The sequence below is a fragment of the Spodoptera frugiperda genome, chromosome 26 (genome assembly GCF_023101765.2).
Source record: "Spodoptera frugiperda isolate SF20-4 chromosome 26, AGI-APGP_CSIRO_Sfru_2.0, whole genome shotgun sequence".
Lineage (NCBI taxonomy): Eukaryota > Metazoa > Arthropoda > Insecta > Lepidoptera > Noctuidae > Spodoptera > Spodoptera frugiperda.
In genome coordinates, this window is record NC_064237.1 from 6421629 (window position 1) to 6440658 (window position 19030).

Below are 19030 nucleotides of genomic sequence, written 5' to 3' on the forward strand. Positions count from 1 at the left end.
GTATGGTTACTCAGAAAGATAAGCTAATATACATCACTTAAACTCAAACGCAGAGCATATTCTGTTCATTTTTGAGGAGTTCCCTGGATTATCTTCCACATTTATGGTCAGACTTTAAAAAAATTTTCATGGGACCACACGGACATCGTACTCTTTCAAACACAAAAAGAATTTCTCAAATCGGTCTATAACTGACGGAGATATCGATTAACATACATAAAAAAAAAAAAAAAAAAAAATACGGTCGAATTGAGAACCTCCTCCTTTTTTTGAAGTCGGTTAAAAAACAAAATACCGCAGCCATTGGATGCAGCAGTGGACGTCCTGTGACTGATACGATAATATCATATAATACAAAAATAATATAATATTTAATTCTAATTTCAAACAATGATACAAAATTATACACGTTCAACAATTTATTAATCAGTTGATTTTACAATTTGTTAGTAACTTTTTCAAATAATAAGTATTAAATGATTAAAAATGGCAAAATACCATTTTCAAAATAAAAAGCTAGTATCAAAAATCAAAGTCCTGGAATCCTAAAGTACGATTAGGTTTTCTGGTCATTTTAGTTGGTTGTGGACCTTTAGGCATAATGGACAGTCTCCTATGAATGGCACGTGATGCGTTCGCACTCTCTTCAACTCTAGCTCCGGGCATTATGGAGAAGCGTCTGCAAAAAAACATGATTCTAGTAATAACGATAGAGTAAAATACAATTTGTCACCAACCCTACACTTCTTGTGGGTGTCGACTAAGGAACTACATAACTGACAAAGACGGGGCCTCAGCGCTTTCTGATAAATCGATCTACAACTTGCCTGCCAAGCACGGAGGTTATGGCAAATCTACCCCAAAGGAGATAAAATAGGGGATTTAACTTTGTATAAAGCGATCGGCCTGAGACTTTTCATGCATATTGCTACCAAGACGTGGGACGTGGCATCCCCTAAGATATTAATATGATAAATTCCATTAATAATAATACTTTCTAACGCAATCGAAGTCGCAGGCAAAAGCTAGTAATAATATAAACAACTATATCACAAAATGACGGGTGTAACTAAATCCGTAGGGTTGCCAATGATACGAAGGAGTTTGACAAACGTTAGGTCCTGATAAGCCCCAGTCAGACATCGGGTCTAAACAAGAATATCGCATCACTCAGGCTTCGAGGTTGTAGGTATTATCTTCAATTAAAATACTGTAATCCCGACTAATCTGGCTAAGATTCAGTGACCCTGAATTGTTGTTAATTTTGTTTCAAGGTTAGAAGAGTAAAGTACTCAGGTTACGTTAGTAAAATGATCGTAAGTCTGTACATTATTAATTATAAAGAAGAAAGATTTGAATGTTTTTATACATAGATTTATTTCTTACGCGGGAAAGCCATGATTTGACAGAAGTGGGTTAGCTATACCTGAAGTTTTAGAAAAACTAAGCGTAAAATTACGCGTATGTTGTAGTTCGCCGTATGAGTGAGAAGAACATCGGATTCCCAATACTCCCCCACTCTCATTCCATCCTATTCTCAAAAAGTCTGGTAACACACTTATAACTAATTCCTCTGGTGTGACGGGAACCTAAAACGTTTTTTAATATACAAAGAAAAGGTCATTAACCTGCTGACTGGTATATTAGACATCCTCTTGAACAGATGTCTGGCGGCAGATCGTAAGTCATCATCTTGCATCAAGCTCACCAAATCTTTCTCGCGTTTCTCTAAAGGAGCATCCGAGGCGATCACTTCACCTTCCAAAGAAACGTTGACACACTGAAAATAATGGATTTTAAATTCTATGGCTCTAAATCGAAGGTTCGTTTTCAGTTGACCTTCATTTGAGAATGCCTTTAAAGTGGATGTCATGTAATAAACTATTGTTATTATTTTGAAAAATATATTTAACAAAGAGTTCTAAGATTTCTTAAGAACTAAATTACCTTACTACTTCTGTAACAAATTACCTTATTACAGAAGAAGCCAAAAGTAATTTTGTAAACTAAATTGTACTAGATTTGTGTAAGAAAAACGAGTTAAAAAGTTATTTTCTCCGTTTAGAAACAAAAACATATCGAGGCATAAAATTCTCCGTATTAAAATTTTCCTGAAGTTCGTTTCTTTTTACTTTTTTTCTGCTCTCGGACTGCCAGCTTACGGACGCCATGTAGCACTTAGCTTATCAAAAACGAATTACGAGAACATTTAAAGCAACATTTTTTTAGGACCCGTGTGTTAAAATTTTTAAGAGATTAAGTACAGTTATAATTTGATACAAAAATAATAATTTTCAATGTTTTGAGGGCTTTTTCCTTTGTGCATTTTATGGCCGGAATCAGTTCAAAAACCATTGTTAAGTTAACCAAGCTATTAAAAATAAATCTTACTTAAAGGTAAAAAAGAAAACACAAAAGAAAACTCTTAACCCCCCAACAAGAGACAATCAGCGCAGAAACCGTTAAAACGTTTAATTACTTTCAAAATTCGAACAATGTATTCTCTGCGGTATAGAGTTAGACAACCTACTCTTTTCTGTCAAATTACTTTATTCAATTTTGAACTTTAATCTTTTTAATATAAAGTCGAAAATCGAATGAAAAATTGACAGACTGGAATAGGTTGAGATGCTGGTGTCTCTACAATGTTCGGTAAAGTAGGTATTTAAGTTTTAAGGCGCTTACAGTGTCATAGAAGTCGGCCACTTCACCGTAGCCGTAGGAGCGGGCGAGACCCGCGGCTTCTAGAAGTACTGCTCGGGCTTCGGGCCGGTTATTCTGCAGGAGATGGCAGCGAGCCAATAGGAACTGCGCGTTTAAAAGCCACGAACGCTGATTGGATGCTTTAGCCTCTGTTGAGTTTGAAAGTTGTTAATTTTATGACCGCTGTGCTAATGTGAGCGTGAGTTAAGTATAAGTACACTACCATAGATATACAAAGTACTCTGTGAAGTACACAGTCATGTAAAAATAATAATAAATGTTTGAATTTATCACTCATTCTTCTATTTATAGTAAAAGTTAACATTTACAGATGAGTCTTCGAATGAATACCCAGTAAAATATGTAAATTCAAAGTTTATCTAAAGAGGGCTATTTTAAAATGAAAGCTACCAAATCGATTCAAAGTCACGAAGCGTTTTCTAAAATGGTAGCGAAGATTTAAAGGTTTTCTGGGCTTTGGCTACTGAAAGATAATCTAAAACATGGTTGTGGGAGGCCTGTCAACGTTTCAACAAGCCATTCAGTTAAAAGTTATCGAATTATTAAATTAAAATCTTAAGTCCTTTTACCGATGTCTAGTGATTTACATGATTAAGTTTGTACAATTTTTTATTTAGCTTTGAATGTATGTATTGTTCCTGAGTACGATACACTGCGATCTATTAGATGGGCTGTAGTCGTAAGTAACGATGACGTCATAATATCTTTGAGTCAATTAAGTTCGGTTAGATCGCTTAATGGGGCGTAGTTTAGCCTATTGTGTTGATACGGTTACTGAGATGATATGTCGTGGACATGGTGTGACGGCCGACGGCACGAAAATGTGCATTGATTCTAATTCATAATCAAAACTCAATTGGCGCCGCGATATATTTATGTATGAATAAATGAATTGGTGTAAAGTGGAATCTTGCAGCTTAAAATTTGAAGTAGATGTCTACAACCGATTTGGCTGATATTTCGTATACACGTTTAATTTACATGACCATCAGCTTTTATAGATATATTTATATTACAAGTATCTCTATTTCTTTTGTAAACTCACTAAATTATACATTATATTATACACTAAATTATAATTATATCATGTATGTATTATGAATTCCATAATAATAATTCACAACAAGCAACTCTTCTGAGTACTTATTACACAATCTATACTTATAATAAATCTGTAGAGAGGTCAATTCTGTACATGAAATATATTTCCAAAATAACTATCAGCGGGTGATTAGTGATCGATACTGACGCCAAAAATGCAATCAGATTTTTTTTTGTCTGTCTGTCTGTCTGTCTGTCTGTCTGTCTGTCTGTATGTTCTTTATAGAAACAAAAACCACTCGACAGATTTCAACGAAACTTGGTACAATTGTTCTTCATACTCCTGGGCAGGTTATAGTATACTTTTCATCACGCTACAATCAATAGGAGCAGAGCAGTGAAGGGAAATGTTGGGAAAACAGGAGAACTTACTCCATTTTTTAAACTTCCGTCGCGTGTGCAGCCTTAATGGTTAAAGCTACACAGAAATAATGTATGGCGGAAATGTTCTCCTTAAAATTGTTAAAAAAATATTCCTAGACAGCAAATGTCTATCTCTTATGGTTGACTCACAATAACACTTATAACTCCCGATAGCTTAGCAGTTCGGAGCTTTCTGATTATATTTGTCTACTCTTACAAACGTAAGAGTAGACAAATATAATCAGAAGTGTTATAAACATAAATCAGAGAGTGTTATAAACATAACACTCTCATTCATACATTCATATTACTAAATCTGTAGAAGGGTCAATTCTGTACATTGAAAATATTGAAAGAAAAGCATCACGTGAAAACTAACGGTTCTATTTTGATGAAACTTGGTATAATATACCTTATTATCCTGGCCATAAAATAGTATACTCTTTATCCTGGAAAAATACGTAGAAAAAAAATCTTAATTTTTAAGTTTTATTCTACAGAACGCGAGCTCAACAGCAGTAGCTCAATAGAGGGATCGCCTTAATTATTATGGGCCTCGCCGTATTTGGGTCCAATAGATATTTATAAGATGACTTCCACACAAAGATCGACATCCGCGCGGACGGAGTCGCGGGCGGAAGCTAGTTATTGAATAATTTCGCAGCGCAACGAGCGCCTCCATATCAGATATATAGATTCTCTCCTTATATACTTTATACACACAATATGAAAGTATTTAATGTAAATAAATCTTTCCCTGCGGTAGGCAACGTTGCAAAGTTTATTCATTACCTTAATGCATTCAGCGTAGACCTACGAATTCCGAGATTGACCTGCGTTTCCATTTACTCATCATACGAATGTGTATTAGAGGGTCTAAGCCGAGTTTTGGCATCGGTTTTTTTATGAAAACTGTCTGTAGAAATATAGTGTCCGAAACATATACAAAAGTTTAGTGTAGCCAAATAAAATATTAAAGTATCGAAATTGTATATCACTTAGGTTCCAAAACACTTTTCGTATAAAATATGACTAAGTTAGAACGAAACTCTTGCTTGGCCTCTGATGCCTTTGACTTTATGTTCCTCATACTTTCAACCCTGTCTATGCTAACACGACTTTCGAATCTATACAAACTGAATTATAATAACAGGATAAAAGCGACATAAAGACCCTTTGTGTAAATATTTTCATTGAAAAAATTCCAACAATTTGTGAATAAAAAAGACATTCCATTCGATCGTAGTCGACTAATTTATTTCTTGGAATCAACGACCCGTTCACTGGCCTATAAATCCCCGGAACACAAGTATTTTAGTGCTAACAAAGTGATAAATTCCATTCTACTGAATGTGCCTTACCGGTTTGACATTTGGTCGCGTAAACTCTTGCTTTTAACGGTTGCTTTGTATCGACATTGAGACGAGCAAGTTCATGCAACAAGTAACATCGTTCAGACTCTCGTGTGCTCATCGACAATGCTCGTTCTAAAGTACGAATGCGAACTCTGAGAACAAAACAAAATTTATTGTATGAAGATACACGGTAGTATTTTGCACCTTGTTGACATCAAAATTAGGACTCATGTAGGTACTACACTTACAATTCTAGTAGAACCTTAGAATTTAGAACCAATTTCGTAATTTGATCATTTATTTTAATTTGCCTATGAGAAACTTAAAAAAAAAAATGCATTGTAAAAGAAAAACATACCGACTTTGAATGTCTTCATTGCTTTTTTTTAAGAATACAACTCTTACCTACAATTAAATTTACATTTCTAAGGTTATTCAAAAACACCATTTCATTTCATTGTTTTAATAAAAATGAAGACAATAAGATATACGAAGAGATTACGTACATTTAGAAAGCATATTATTTTTAATGACACGTTATCTAAAGGCATATAAGGGAGGAGATAAGCCACCACAGACATTAAATAACATAAAACGACAGGGTGGGACTACTGCCGGCTAAGCGACGGTTTCAGATAAAAGGTCGAATTAATTAAAGAAAGTTAGGTCAAGGCAAACGTTACGTAACCTATTCAGTCTAGTTTCATACGAGACACCAAGTGTGCTCTCATTTTATATGCCTCGTTTTAAGCCTGAGAAAGTTACATTTGCTCAGATAAAAGCATAATAATCTTGAGGAGTCATTATAATTAAACCCTCTTTTCATTTGAAATGTGTTCCGAATTCATTTTAAATACTCATCAAGGTTTTCTTTGATGTATACCACCTTAACACAATTCGTAACGTTAAGCCGTTGGGTCTATTGGTTACAGATGTAAGTGGAATACTAATCTCACTTGGCGTCCCGAGGCGGAGCTGGCGGTCGCACCCGGAGCACGGAGTCGCGACTCGGCTCACGAGACACCGTCATGCCCAGAAGAATAAACGCCCTTCGTTCCCGATCCGCCTCGCTCATATTTGCTCGAACACGTTTCTGAACATAAAATAAGAAAGATTTTTCACGGTCTACGTGACTTGGCAAACAAGCTCTATTAAAGTTCCCAGCTTCGTAATGTCCATGGCTACACAATTTATAAAATAATGCAGCGATGGACCTACCTGGTCCAGGAAAGCGTTTCCAACAATATCGTGAAGCTCTTGCAAGAATTTATCTTTTCCCGGTAATAAGTTGGCTGGTTTCCTTGTTATTTGTTCCATTCCGAACTCGGCTTGCTCCAAACACTTGGCGGTATCTCGTTCCTCGTAAATGGATTGAGCTGTCTGTATGAGGCGGCGTGCGTCGGTGGCGTGTTGCTTTTGCGTGTGCGTCAATTGCTCCTTCCGCGCGCGTGACAAGCGGGCCCGGGCAGCCGCCCCTAGTGCTCGAGCAGCATAAAGAGGCCTTCGCTCACGTAAGACAGCCTGATTCATATTAAACAAACGATCAGAACTTACAAAGCTAACATAAGAAATACGAAATATCTGAATTATAATATGTTCCAGCCTTTCAAAGCGACGTGACAGGCTTACGCAATTTAAATGATAATATCTGTCTGAAAAAATGGACTGAGCCAGCAAAATAGCATCTAAATATTACTGGAATACGAGGATAACGCCTACTGCCATTGTACATTGTGTTAAAAATTGCTATTGTTATTCAATTAAGCTTATATTCTCGTTTCGAATTTTGTGAATACTGAATCTACTACAGGGTAAGATAACAATCTGTACAAGTGCTATAAATTACAATTTACTCGGCCATTTATAAAGAGCAGCGGCGAGCAATATATTACATTTTGTGGGTTAACAGGTCACAGTTTAATTTTATTGAATTAGATAGTGTGAGCGTACTTGTCGTTTCTCGACGTCGGCGAGCGCCTTGTGGGCCAGTTCTTGCAGCTTTAGAGATCCTTGTTTATTGGCAGAGACCAATCGTTCGTCCTTACATAAGGCAGTTAAGAAATATTTGTCATGTGCCATTCGCTCCAAATATTTCGAAGCCATTAAACGGGAGATTTGTTCGGCTCTCTGTTTTTCCGCGCGGGATATTTCTTGGACCTAGAATTACGGTTATTGCCAACATATTTTTTATTTCTCGTTGTAAACAAAGACGTATCTGCACTTTAGTAAACGAGGTATAGACGTTCTTTATACGGAAGTGCTATAATAAATCCTTACACATATTTATAGCATAACAATTTATTTTGACAAAATGGTGGTCGTAAAGTGAATTAATAGGTAACTACAAGGTCGGAAACATTTTGTAATAAATTAAAGGGACACAGTAATTTTACTTAAAAGGTATTTTGTTTTTGATTGATATACCAAAACACTGTGCAACATTGCAAAAAAGTAAAATGACTTAACAACTTTTTTAATATAAATGATACAGCATGGGTACAACAACCAACAAACATTTATCATAATAAATACTCAACATTTAAAACAACAAAGTAGTTTGTCGTACTTTGGTCATTTTATGCATAGCTCGCTGGGGGTTGTGAAATATGGGGAAAGTTTTGAACCTGTTGTTCCTTCTGTGGTTGCATACGTCGGGGCCGAAGTAAGGCATTAGGTGCATCCTCATCGAGGGACTGTCGCTTTATCTCCATGTTCTTAAGCAGTGTTACAGCGGTGTGCAACACATCGCTTGCCGTCTTCCCAGCACATTCCCGTACCTAATATAAGTAATAAGTTGTTTTTAGTTTATTTTTTTATGTTATTTATTTTCTATTTTTTTTCCTGTTTTTATATAAGAATAATTCATGAATGTTTTTATTACTTTTATATTTGTTTTAATAATTAAATAATAATTGATAATTATTATCGTTTTGTTTTTTTTTTGGTGCATCGTGCCCGGTGCAAAATAAACATTTTTTCTTTCTTTCTTTCTTTTCTTTCCTAATTGTAAGAAATGTAATTAGTAAAATTGGAACGCAACCGGAGTAGTTCCGATTATTGCCGCTTCACGGCGCCACTCTCTCTCTCTTCTACGTAATGGCGGATACGTTAGTTTAAAATACCGTTTGTAAATCTTTTAATAATTAATATAGAACTTCGTACTAATATCAGTGCTTTATTTCAAAAACCTCCTACATGGTAGCAGAGCGTGGTTTCAGGAAATAAAGTTATATCAGAAAGTACGAAGTTTCTCCGAAAGAAAACGTGTTGAGTACAGCGAGGTTAAGTTCTACAGAAAAACGTGGTCAGGATGAATTCGCATTCGCACATGTTCCATATAGAGAAATTGAACGGCCGCGACAATTTTGCTACCTGGAAATTCTCAGCAAGAACGTATCTCGAACACGAGGGTTTATGGAATTGCGTAGAACCCAAGGAAGGACAAGAAATTGACCCGGCAAAGGATATCTTGGCCAAGTCCAAACTGATCCTATTAGTCAATTCTCAGAACTACGTACACATACAAGACTGTAAGACCGCGAAAGAAGTATGGACCAACCTACACAAAGCATTCGATGACAACGGGCTCACCAGAAAAGTGGGTTTACTCAAAGAGTTAATAAACACATCGCTGGAGTCTAGCAGTGGCATCGAGGAGTATGTGAGTAAAATCATGAACGCAGCACATAAATTACGTAACATTGAATTTGATGTTAATGACGAGTGGCTAGGTACTTTAATGTTGGCCGGTCTACCTGATCAGTACAAACCCATGATCATGGGACTCGAAAATTCAGGAGTCACAATCAGCGCAGACCTCATTAAGACCAAGCTTTTACAAGAAGTCGTTTCTACAGATACAAATAATGCACTTTATTCACATACTAAAAAGGGAAAGTTTAATTCACATAAGGCGAAGCCAACCAAGGGTCCCCGGTGTTACAACTGCAATGGTTATGGGCACTTAGCAAAGTACTGCACAGACAAAGGGAGAAGAGAGCCACATAAGCAAGAAAAATCCAGTTTTGCTGCAGCATTTTCAGCAACTGTCGGTGAAATTAAGCAACTATGGTATATAGATTCCGGAGCATCCATGCATATGTGTGGCAACAGAGAATGGATGTACAATCTAAGAGCGCCTCTTGTTAAGAGTATAACAGTTGCTAACAGTGAGCCGCTGTCTGTAAAAGGAACTGGTGAAATAAATGTGAACCTTTCACAAGGAAGTACAATACAGTTGAAAAATGTGTTACATGTACCCGGACTTGCAGCAAATTTAATATCAGTGAGCACTATTACAAAGAGTGGATACAGAGTGATCTTCAATGAAAAAGGTTGCAATATCAATGATGCCAGTGGAAAGCTCATATGCTCAGCTACGCTGATAAATAAACTCTATGTGCTGGATATGCAGGCAACGGAGGAAAGTGTTCATTTAGCTTCCAGTCTTGTAAGTTCTAATAATATAAGACTGTGGCATCTTCGGATGGCACATTTAAATGTTTCAGATCTACAAAAACTACCAAATTATGCTGACGGGGTGGTGCTTGATCAAAATCAACAAGTAAGGTTGCAATGTCCAAGCTGCTGTGAGGGTAAGCAGGCAAGGTTACCTTTCAAACAAGTTGGTACCAGAGCAACAAAACCATTGGAATTAATACATTCGGACCTATGTGGACCAATGGAGAATGCATCGTATGGAGGTATGCGATACTTTATTAATTTCATAGATGATTATACTAGGATGGTTCATGTATATTTCACAAAGGATAAGCTAAGTATTTTAGACATATTTAAAGATTATAAAAGATATGTAGAGAACCAGCTTGACTTTAAAATTAAAATCTTAAGGACAGACAATGGAAAGGAATACTGTAACAGCAATTTTGAGAGATACTTAGCTACTTGTGGAATTATACATCAGACATCAGCACCATATACCCCGCAGCAGAACGGATTGTCAGAGAGAATGAATAGGACACTTGTAGAAAAAGCTAGATGTATGATGTCTAATGCAAATCTAGAGAAACCTGTCTGGGCTGAAGCCGTAGCCACAGCTGCCTATATTATAAATCGGTCTCCTACCAAAGCACTTAACTATACCACTCCGTATGAAATGTGGACAGGTCGCAAACCGGAATTATCTCATATGAGAATATTTGGTTCTGAAGCGATGGTGCACGTACCCAAAGAGAGGAGACAAAAGTGGGACAAGAAATCGGAAAAGATGATATTTGTAGGTTATTGTGAGAGAACGAAGGGATACCGTGTCATGCATCCTAAAACACATCAGATTATAAAGAGTAGAGATGTTATATTTTTTGAAAGACCTGGTCTGTGTGATGAGTTTCTGATTTCAGCTCGTTCAACTGAAGATCACAGGTTGGGATTGTCAGAAGGATCAAAGCCTGATGATCAGTCAAAGAAGTTAGAAGCTGCTTCCTCTTCCCTTCAACCTGTGGACTGTAAGCCTAGTTTGGAAGAAGCCAGTGGTAGTGAGTATGAGACTGACACAACTGATGATGCTGATACTGATGAGACATATTACCCACCAAAGCATATTACAGTTCAGGAACAAGGAACTCGTAACATCACACTGAGACCACGTAACAAAGATGATAAGAAAGGTATGCTCTGTTTATTTACTAGTTTATCTGATCCTCAGACAGTAGAAGAGGCATTGTCTACCACAGAGGCTAATGAATGGAAACAAGCCATGGATGCTGAGATGAATTCTTTGATGGAGAATGAGACCTGGAATCTGGTGAAACTGCCCCCTGGGAAAGTTGCTTTACCTAACAAGTGGGTGTTCAAAAGGAAAACTAACCAACAAGGTCAGGTTATTCAGTATAAAGCTAGACTAGTCATCAAGGGTTACGCACAGAAGAAGGGTGTGGACTTCCATGAGGTATACTCTCCTGTGGTAAGATGGACATCCATTAGATATTTGTTTGCTCTAGCTGCACAGCAAGACCTGCATGTATACCAGATGGACGCAGTCTCTGCATTCCTACAAGGATCTATAGACACAGATATTTACATGGTACAGCCTGAAATGTATAAAAAGGGTGATGAGGTATGTCATCTAAATAAATCAATTTATGGTTTGAAACAGGCCAGCAGATTGTGGAATACAAAGTTAAGTACAGTCTTAAAGGAAATGGACATTCAACAATCTAAAACTGACCCTTGTATTTACTTTAACATCAACATTGGAGTTTACATTGCAATCTGGGTTGATGATATTTTATTATTCTGTTCACAAAGAAGTATGATTAATAATATAAAGGAAAAACTACAGCAGAAACTAAATATGAAGGATCTAGGAGAGGTGAGCCAATGTTTGGGTCTCAATATTACCCGGACAAAGGATTCTATAATGCTGGATCAAGAAAAATATATTAAAGAAATATTAATAAAATTTAAAATGTCAGAATGTAAATCTATTAAGACACCAGTGGAAGTTGGACAAAAATTTAATGAAAATAGTGAAATTGAAGTGAACTGCCCGTACCAACAAGCTATTGGAAGTCTCCTTTATGTTGCTCAAGGTACCAGGCCGGACATATCCTACATTGTGAATGCTCTAAGCAGATACAATAAGGAACCGAGGTCTGAGCACTGGACTGCAATAAAAAGAGTCATGAGGTACCTGCAAGGGACTAAGGACTACAAGCTCACCTACACCAAGAATTGTAACGGAAAAATCACAGGCTACTGTGACGCAGACTGGGCAAGTGATGCTAGAGACCGGAAATCGTGCACCGGTTATATTTTTATGTTTCAGGGAGGTGCTATATCGTGGTGCTCCCGCAAACAGCAGACCATCGCCTTGTCCACAGCAGAGGCGGAGTACATGGCCATGGGGAGCGCGGCACAGGAAGCTCTCTGGCTGCGGCAGCTGCAGGCTGAAGTTGGACGCGGCTCCGACACCCTGCTCATATACTGCGACAACCAGAGCGCCATCAAGTTGTCGGCCAATGATTGTTACTTACCTCGCTCTAAGCATATAGACATTAGATACCATTTTATTAAAGACCATGTAATAAATAATAATTTAAAGTTTTGTTATGTTAAGGGTTGTGAAAATGTTTCAGATATTTTAACCAAGGGAACTACTGTAGAAAAGCATATGTATTGTGTCACTAACATGGGATTGCGTTCCGGGGAGGATGTAAGAAATGTAATAAAGTAAAATTGGAACGCAACCGGAGTAGTTCCGATTATTGCCGCTTCACGGCGCCACTCTCTCTCTCTCTTCTACGTAATGGCGGATACGTTACTTTAAAATATCGTTTGTAAATCTTTTAATAATTAATATAGAACTTCGTACTAATATCAGTGCTTTATTTCAAAAACCTCCTACACTAATAACATTTGCAATAAATTAGCGAACTTAGTAACTTAATCTTGAATTGTCGTATCTCGTTCATGACCTAAATGGTTGGCGAAACACTTGGCGGTACGTTTTAAGTTATTTATGTTAAGTCTTGCACTGGGTTTAAGATGTCGGGTATTTTGTTCCGCTTCTTAGTAGAGGTATGTTCATTTGTTTTATACTGTGTTGCAGTGTCGAAATTACTGTGCAAATTGTGTAGGTTCAAATGCGAGTAAGTGTTTTAGAAATATAGTCTGTTTTAGGGTAGAAATAAGAATGATTTTACTATTTATTTTAATTTTGCTAGATAAGAATCTTATAATCACACTACAACATTTTTGAAATGTTGTCCGAGAATATAAAAGCAAGTTTTCCATTGTTCAACTGAGTGCTCCCTTTTCAGTATAAAAGTAGATCATTAAGAATACATCTGAATAGTAATAATACCAGCCTAAAAAAAGTTTTGAATCACTGAAAAGAGCAGGCAACACCGTGAACTTATTTTTTCACGCGAAAAAATTCCGTTGCTACATTTTGGTGCGAAAACATTCCATTAGAAGATGGCTGAATAGCGTGAAAAGTTTGTTATTTTTTTTTAAATCTTTCTAAGCGAATCACTTCAAGCTCGTCTTTTTAGTGAAAAATAAACTGAAAGCGGAATGTCTCGTTATCTTGGTTATTTTATCGGACCATTTAAAAATTTAAACCATTTATTTATTTAGTAAATTTTACGTAAACTTTCTAGTCACTATCTAATTTTTACTTATTCTGAATTCGCGTCTGTATTTTGATTAAATTAAATGAACAATCTTCCGCAGTTGACTTTCGGTTAAGCAGAGATGAAAATTATTTATACATACATATAATGCTTTTTTAATACCATATGAATTAATATTTAAACATAATATTTACCGGCAGGGATAGGGAAATACAACGCCTTTTGTTCCCAAAGGGGTAGGCAGAGTTATCAGTTACTATTATGTAAATTGTATACCATGTACGCCCACTTTTCACCATTTGTGTTATATGTCCCATATAATAGCAAGTGAGCCTATTGCCATATACTAGACACAATTTCAGACTCCATGCTACTACTGTCATATAGGGAAATGTCAAACTAATATTTGTTTGTAATGTTGCCTTGTAAAACTACTATTTACACCCCATCTATTTGCAAAATAAGTAACACCATAACAACACATATAATTTAAACAAAACCTTACCGTTTCTTCAGCACAGCGTGCACATTCAGCAAAGTCTGGCGGGAACCGTCTCATACGTTGCCCCCTGTGTGCAAGCACCAGAGCGCGTTCAAAGGCGCATTTCTCGTACTCAGTTTGCGCACGAATTTGCAAAGCTCTTGAATTTTGAGGCTCCAATGCTAGGGAAATCATATCTTTTTTATTTCGTTTCGTGTTTTAAAAGTCTGTTTATGGTTTATTTGAAATCTATGTATTGATTTTGGTGGCTTGTAAAAAGGTAGGATGACGGTTTTTTCACTTTGCCTTTTTAAATGGATTATTCTTCAAAAAAGAAACAAAAAGTTAACGGTATCATTATCCTTAAACAAAAGTTAACAATTCTGCAGATTGAAACACAAAATTTGGTTTAAATGAATTTAGCTTGGACACAATTAATTGAATGAAAATAACTTAATAAACGTGGGAGAGTAATGATTTCTTAAGTAAAAGTTTTTTGAAGAAACACCGAAATGTTAGAATTAATCTTCTTTGTTCTACGTATACCTACGCGATATGGTATTTTTAACCTTTTAAAGTATAAGAGAAATTAACAGTTCATATTCTCTGAAGATAGCACAAAAGTAACTCATGTAAGTATTATTAAACAAAGAACAATAAACGTAAATACAACATAAAAGCGGAAAACCCATTTACACTTTTAAAGCTGTTCAATGTATGAAAATTTCAAGAGATCGCGTGTAAAATCTTTTCTTTAGAACTCGAGTGTGAATATCGTATAAACCTTTATTGGCCTTTGTTCATAGTTAATTGGTAATACAAGTGCATAGCTAATGTGTTGCCCCGTATGGAACGAGATTACTTCACGTTATAGAAGAACCAACTTTAACGTGATGCGATAGAATTCACTTTACGTGAGCATGACTTTTCAATTGACTTGACGTCATTGAAAAATCAACTATCACAGTAAAATAATAAAGTATAGTTTCGAAATATCAATGGTGTATTGGTTCCTATACGGTGTTTATACCAGCCGCTTGCGCTGCGTCGGCCAAGGCACCGGCATAATGCGTTGCTTTCGCTCGCACCAAGCTTCGGCCCAGCAAGGAACGAACATCAGAGCCCTGTAAATAAAAGATACGTTCATGTTTTTCCCAGCTACGTGGATGGAGTGAGTACGATTTTATAGCCAAAAACATCCTTAAATATGTAGGTTTTATATGCGGATGAACGAATATACGGACGGATATTAAGTTGCTGGTCTTTCCCTTTTGTTTACTTATTATAAATGTAAGTCCAGCACGTATTTTGTCCAGAGGGATACTTATGTACATGCAAGCTGGTTGGCTGAGGATTAAAGTAACGTGGGTAAACAATTTTTGGTCGTCGTTAGTGCCATTATTGAACGTAAGGTCTTACTTAGTTAAAATTTTATACAGCGTAGTACTATGTACACGTAAAAATCTTCATAAATAGACTAGACTATAGTAAAAATCGCGTTTTTTTGTAATTTTGAAATAAATCACTTTTGACGCATATAAATTTACTTACGATACATACACGCAAAAAAATTTTTTTTTTATTTGTGTCTGTCTGTTCGTTCGTTATCTAAGAAAAAAAGAATATTTCATCCGAATTCTGTTCGAAGTTATTAACTCTGAATTTTGTTCGAAGTCATTATTTTACGCGGACGAAGTCGCGGGTAGCAACTAGTACACAATAAATTCAATGTAATAAGTAGGTATCCTTATAAATACAAACTGCAGTAAAGTGAAGTCAATAACTTTCACATTTAAATAATTTATTTTATTTATTCAAGCAATATTAAAGTCGCTACGGTAGTGACAGACCAATTAAAAAGATATTAATGAGTTAACGAAGCGAGATGAGGAGAAATTAAATAAAATTTATATTGACTGGTTACGTTTGACATACTTATTCGATGTTTTAATTGCATGCCGATTGCATAAAATGTATCAATGAATTGCTCTTAATGTTGAAAGTTCCAATTTTCATTAAAAAAATACTTTAATTTTCATTGAATACTTTTTTATATTAATGTAAAGATGATGTAGTAAATAAGAATGTCTTTGTAGGTTGATACAGTATTCTTAGCTTGTCTATTTCTGGAAATTGCCTAGCGAGTTACCAGGAGTAGGAACGGGGTGGTATTTAGTCAGTAATTGTCTAACACTCCCTCTCGCTCAAGGCGTGAGAAGCCACTGAATGATATAAATAAATAGGCAGCCTATTTAGAGGATACTTATTAATAAGGACATGATTGTTCCCTAGTCATGTTCCCTTAAAGTGAGTTGCGTTTTGACCACTATGCTAAAAAGTTCAAAATATTTTTTTATCTAATTGTTTTTATTAATTTCATGTTATCACCAATAAACGATTAAATCAGTACCCGAAGCAGACACAGACAAAAAAATCCTTGCTATACCTACTATTTATTTAACCTTCATACTGTTAGGTATAATAATATTCGTCTAAAGAATTGTTATTATATTCTTACTGCCATATAATATTTCTATTATCTTATTCATATAATCTTATATATATCTCACAATAAGCTACATTATCTACAGCATGGGAAACACATAGATGGCAGCACCTGACAATAGACGCAGTATGTTGAGTGTTTAACAATCACCGCGCCTGATTGCTTCGTAGCCACCCTCTATTTGATGTCCATTAACCGTCTTTGTTTATTCCCAAAGCATTCATTTTATACCCGTAATTGTTGCTTCCGTGTCTATATTTATAGTCTATGTATAAATCTTTTATAAGTATTAATGTTGCTGCAATAATACCATAAAATAGAATAGATATTTGTACGAAAAAGAAATACGGTCGCAACAGTTTTAATAAATTATAATTATTTATAGAAGATAATATTATATTTTTTATAATTATGGAGTTTTATAATAGAAATAGCTGACCCGGACTGACTAAACTCGTTCGGCCTCAATATTTTTTTTGTCACTTTGGACTTCCACTAACCAATACCAATTCATTACCAAAATTAGCCAAATCGGTCCAGCCATTTTCGAGTTTTAGCGCGGCTAGCAAACAGAAATTCATTTATATATAAATATAAGATATGTGACATACATAATCAAAATCATAACAACTATCATAAATCAATTTTATTAACAACAAAAAATCCTTTCCAAATCTCTCAGCTCAAATTAGTGGAAAAGCACCTAAACATTAGTGCTAGTTTCAACTAAAAATATAGTTCCTAACAACCCAATCCTAAGTTTGAGTTAGAACTTAGTTATCCAAGCAAACATTATCAACACTCTTGGTGCTTCTAATTGCATGTTTACTGTGTGGAAATAGAATCTCAAGTTGTTTGTCACTCACATTCCATCGCAGAGCCTCATTGTACGCCTGTGTGGACTTTTCGAATAGTTCCAGCCGTTGTAAATAGTTCCTGGAAGAATAAGATAGATTATGTAATAGGAGATTGGATTTCGAAATACAATACAAACTAATAAGTAATTGGAATCTTCTTTATGACTGAAGTCAAATCTCTATTAAGTTGTTTTAGTTTTCGTAAAATAATTTGTTCATTTTTTTCACGTCTTATGTAATCGAGGACGGTCTTTATCCTTTCTTTTTGAACAGCACAAAAACACTTCTATTTAACAACTACGAGTATTAGCATCACGCAAAAAGGCTCAATCATTTAGGTACCCCGAACAACCTAAAACAAAAAAAAAGTTAGAAACAAGTCAATAAAATTGCGTAGGTACTATCGGATCCCTTTTTTAATTAACTCGAAAGTAATGAAGTAATCAATCATTGTCTACGCAATATAACATGAATTGGCAGGTGAAGGTTCTAGTGGCCCTTCGTTATACGAGAAAGGGGACGGAATATAATAGAATATAACTCAATGACACTCTATGACGTCATTTTATGAGGGATCCCTGATCACTCTATCGTGGACCGCTCGAGTTGAGCCCGTTTCTATGCGACCGAGCAAAAAGTAGCTTCGTTATTTTGTATTATGTAATCGTATGATTCTATGTACAGAATCAAGCAACGCAAATGTGTATTTTATGGGACTTATTTTACTACAAACGACTGTTTATTGTAGCGTACGCGTCGTCGCTCACCTGAGGCAGAGAGTGGAGTGAGTCGCGACAGTAAACAGCAGTACCGAATAGACAATTTGTCACTACGTTCCAGAGTACGGAAACTTTGGCTTTGTTTGTATAACATACCCTCTTTCGCGGAACACGTTCACTGCGTTACATATGGGTCTCTCTTCTGGCTCTAATTTCGACTTCATACTTCGAAGGCTCCCCTTTGTCTTACACGAAGTTGCACGTCATTACTATCCTGACTGTTTTCATAGTAATGTAACAAATTCACGAACAAATCTAGGTGACCTCGATTCTCTCAAGTATATAAAATTTGGGGTTGGCGACGACGATCCCGAATTACGATATTCATGGAATTAAAATTTAGTATCTGTTATTATCTTTATGACAGGATTTATGGGGGATAAAAATGATGTTAAATTGGAATGGTTTCTGGAACCGAGTAACGGAATAAGAATTAAATTTTAATTTCGAATACTTAAAATTAAATGGCGGTTTCAGAAAGCAATAAGTAGAAGTAGGTGCTTTATATTAATGAGGCCTTGTAACATTAACCTTCTAGGTATAGTTGAGTAATAATTATAATTCTAACAGACTAATGATCGGTATATAACATTACATCGCGGCCCTAGCTTTCATTAACTATTGTTATTATGTGTTATTAAACTATAATGTAATTTGATAATTATTGCGTTCATATAATTTATGATGGCCTATATTATGAAATTTATTTCGTAAACAAATATGTGATATTATATTGTACCAATTTAATTGATTGTCTAAAATTACTAA

At 35.7% G+C, this 19030-nt stretch overlaps 1 protein-coding gene across 1 annotated transcript; it reads right to left on the minus strand.

Moving 5' to 3' along the window:
* Window positions 1-488: 488 nt before the first annotated feature.
* Window positions 489-18523, minus strand: LOC118264326 (uncharacterized). Its single transcript, XM_035576801.2, has 12 exons — window positions 18359-18523; window positions 17493-17562; window positions 15151-15244; window positions 14145-14302; window positions 8168-8320; window positions 7494-7700; window positions 6762-7064; window positions 6500-6636; window positions 5550-5695; window positions 2686-2852; window positions 1629-1780; window positions 489-679 (listed from the first exon to the last, which is right to left on the minus strand). The coding sequence occupies exons 1-12, from the start codon at window positions 18424-18426 to the stop codon at window positions 523-525; spliced, it is 1812 nt and encodes a 603-aa protein (XP_035432694.2). The 5' UTR covers window positions 18427-18523; the 3' UTR covers window positions 489-522.
* Between the last annotated feature and the right edge of the window lie 507 nt (window positions 18524-19030).

Coding starts and splice junctions, on each gene's coding strand:
- LOC118264326 (XM_035576801.2), bottom strand. CDS start 18,426: ATGAAGTCGAAATTAGAGCCAGAAGAGAGACCCATATGTAACGCAGTG. Junction 6,637..6,761: donor GAAACGCTTTCCTGGACCAG/GTAGGTCCATCG, acceptor TTTTATGTTCAG/AAACGTGTTCGAGCAAATAT. Junction 5,696..6,499: donor GCTCCGCCTCGGGACGCCAA/GTGAGATTAGTA, acceptor TTTTGTTCTCAG/AGTTCGCATTCGTACTTTAG.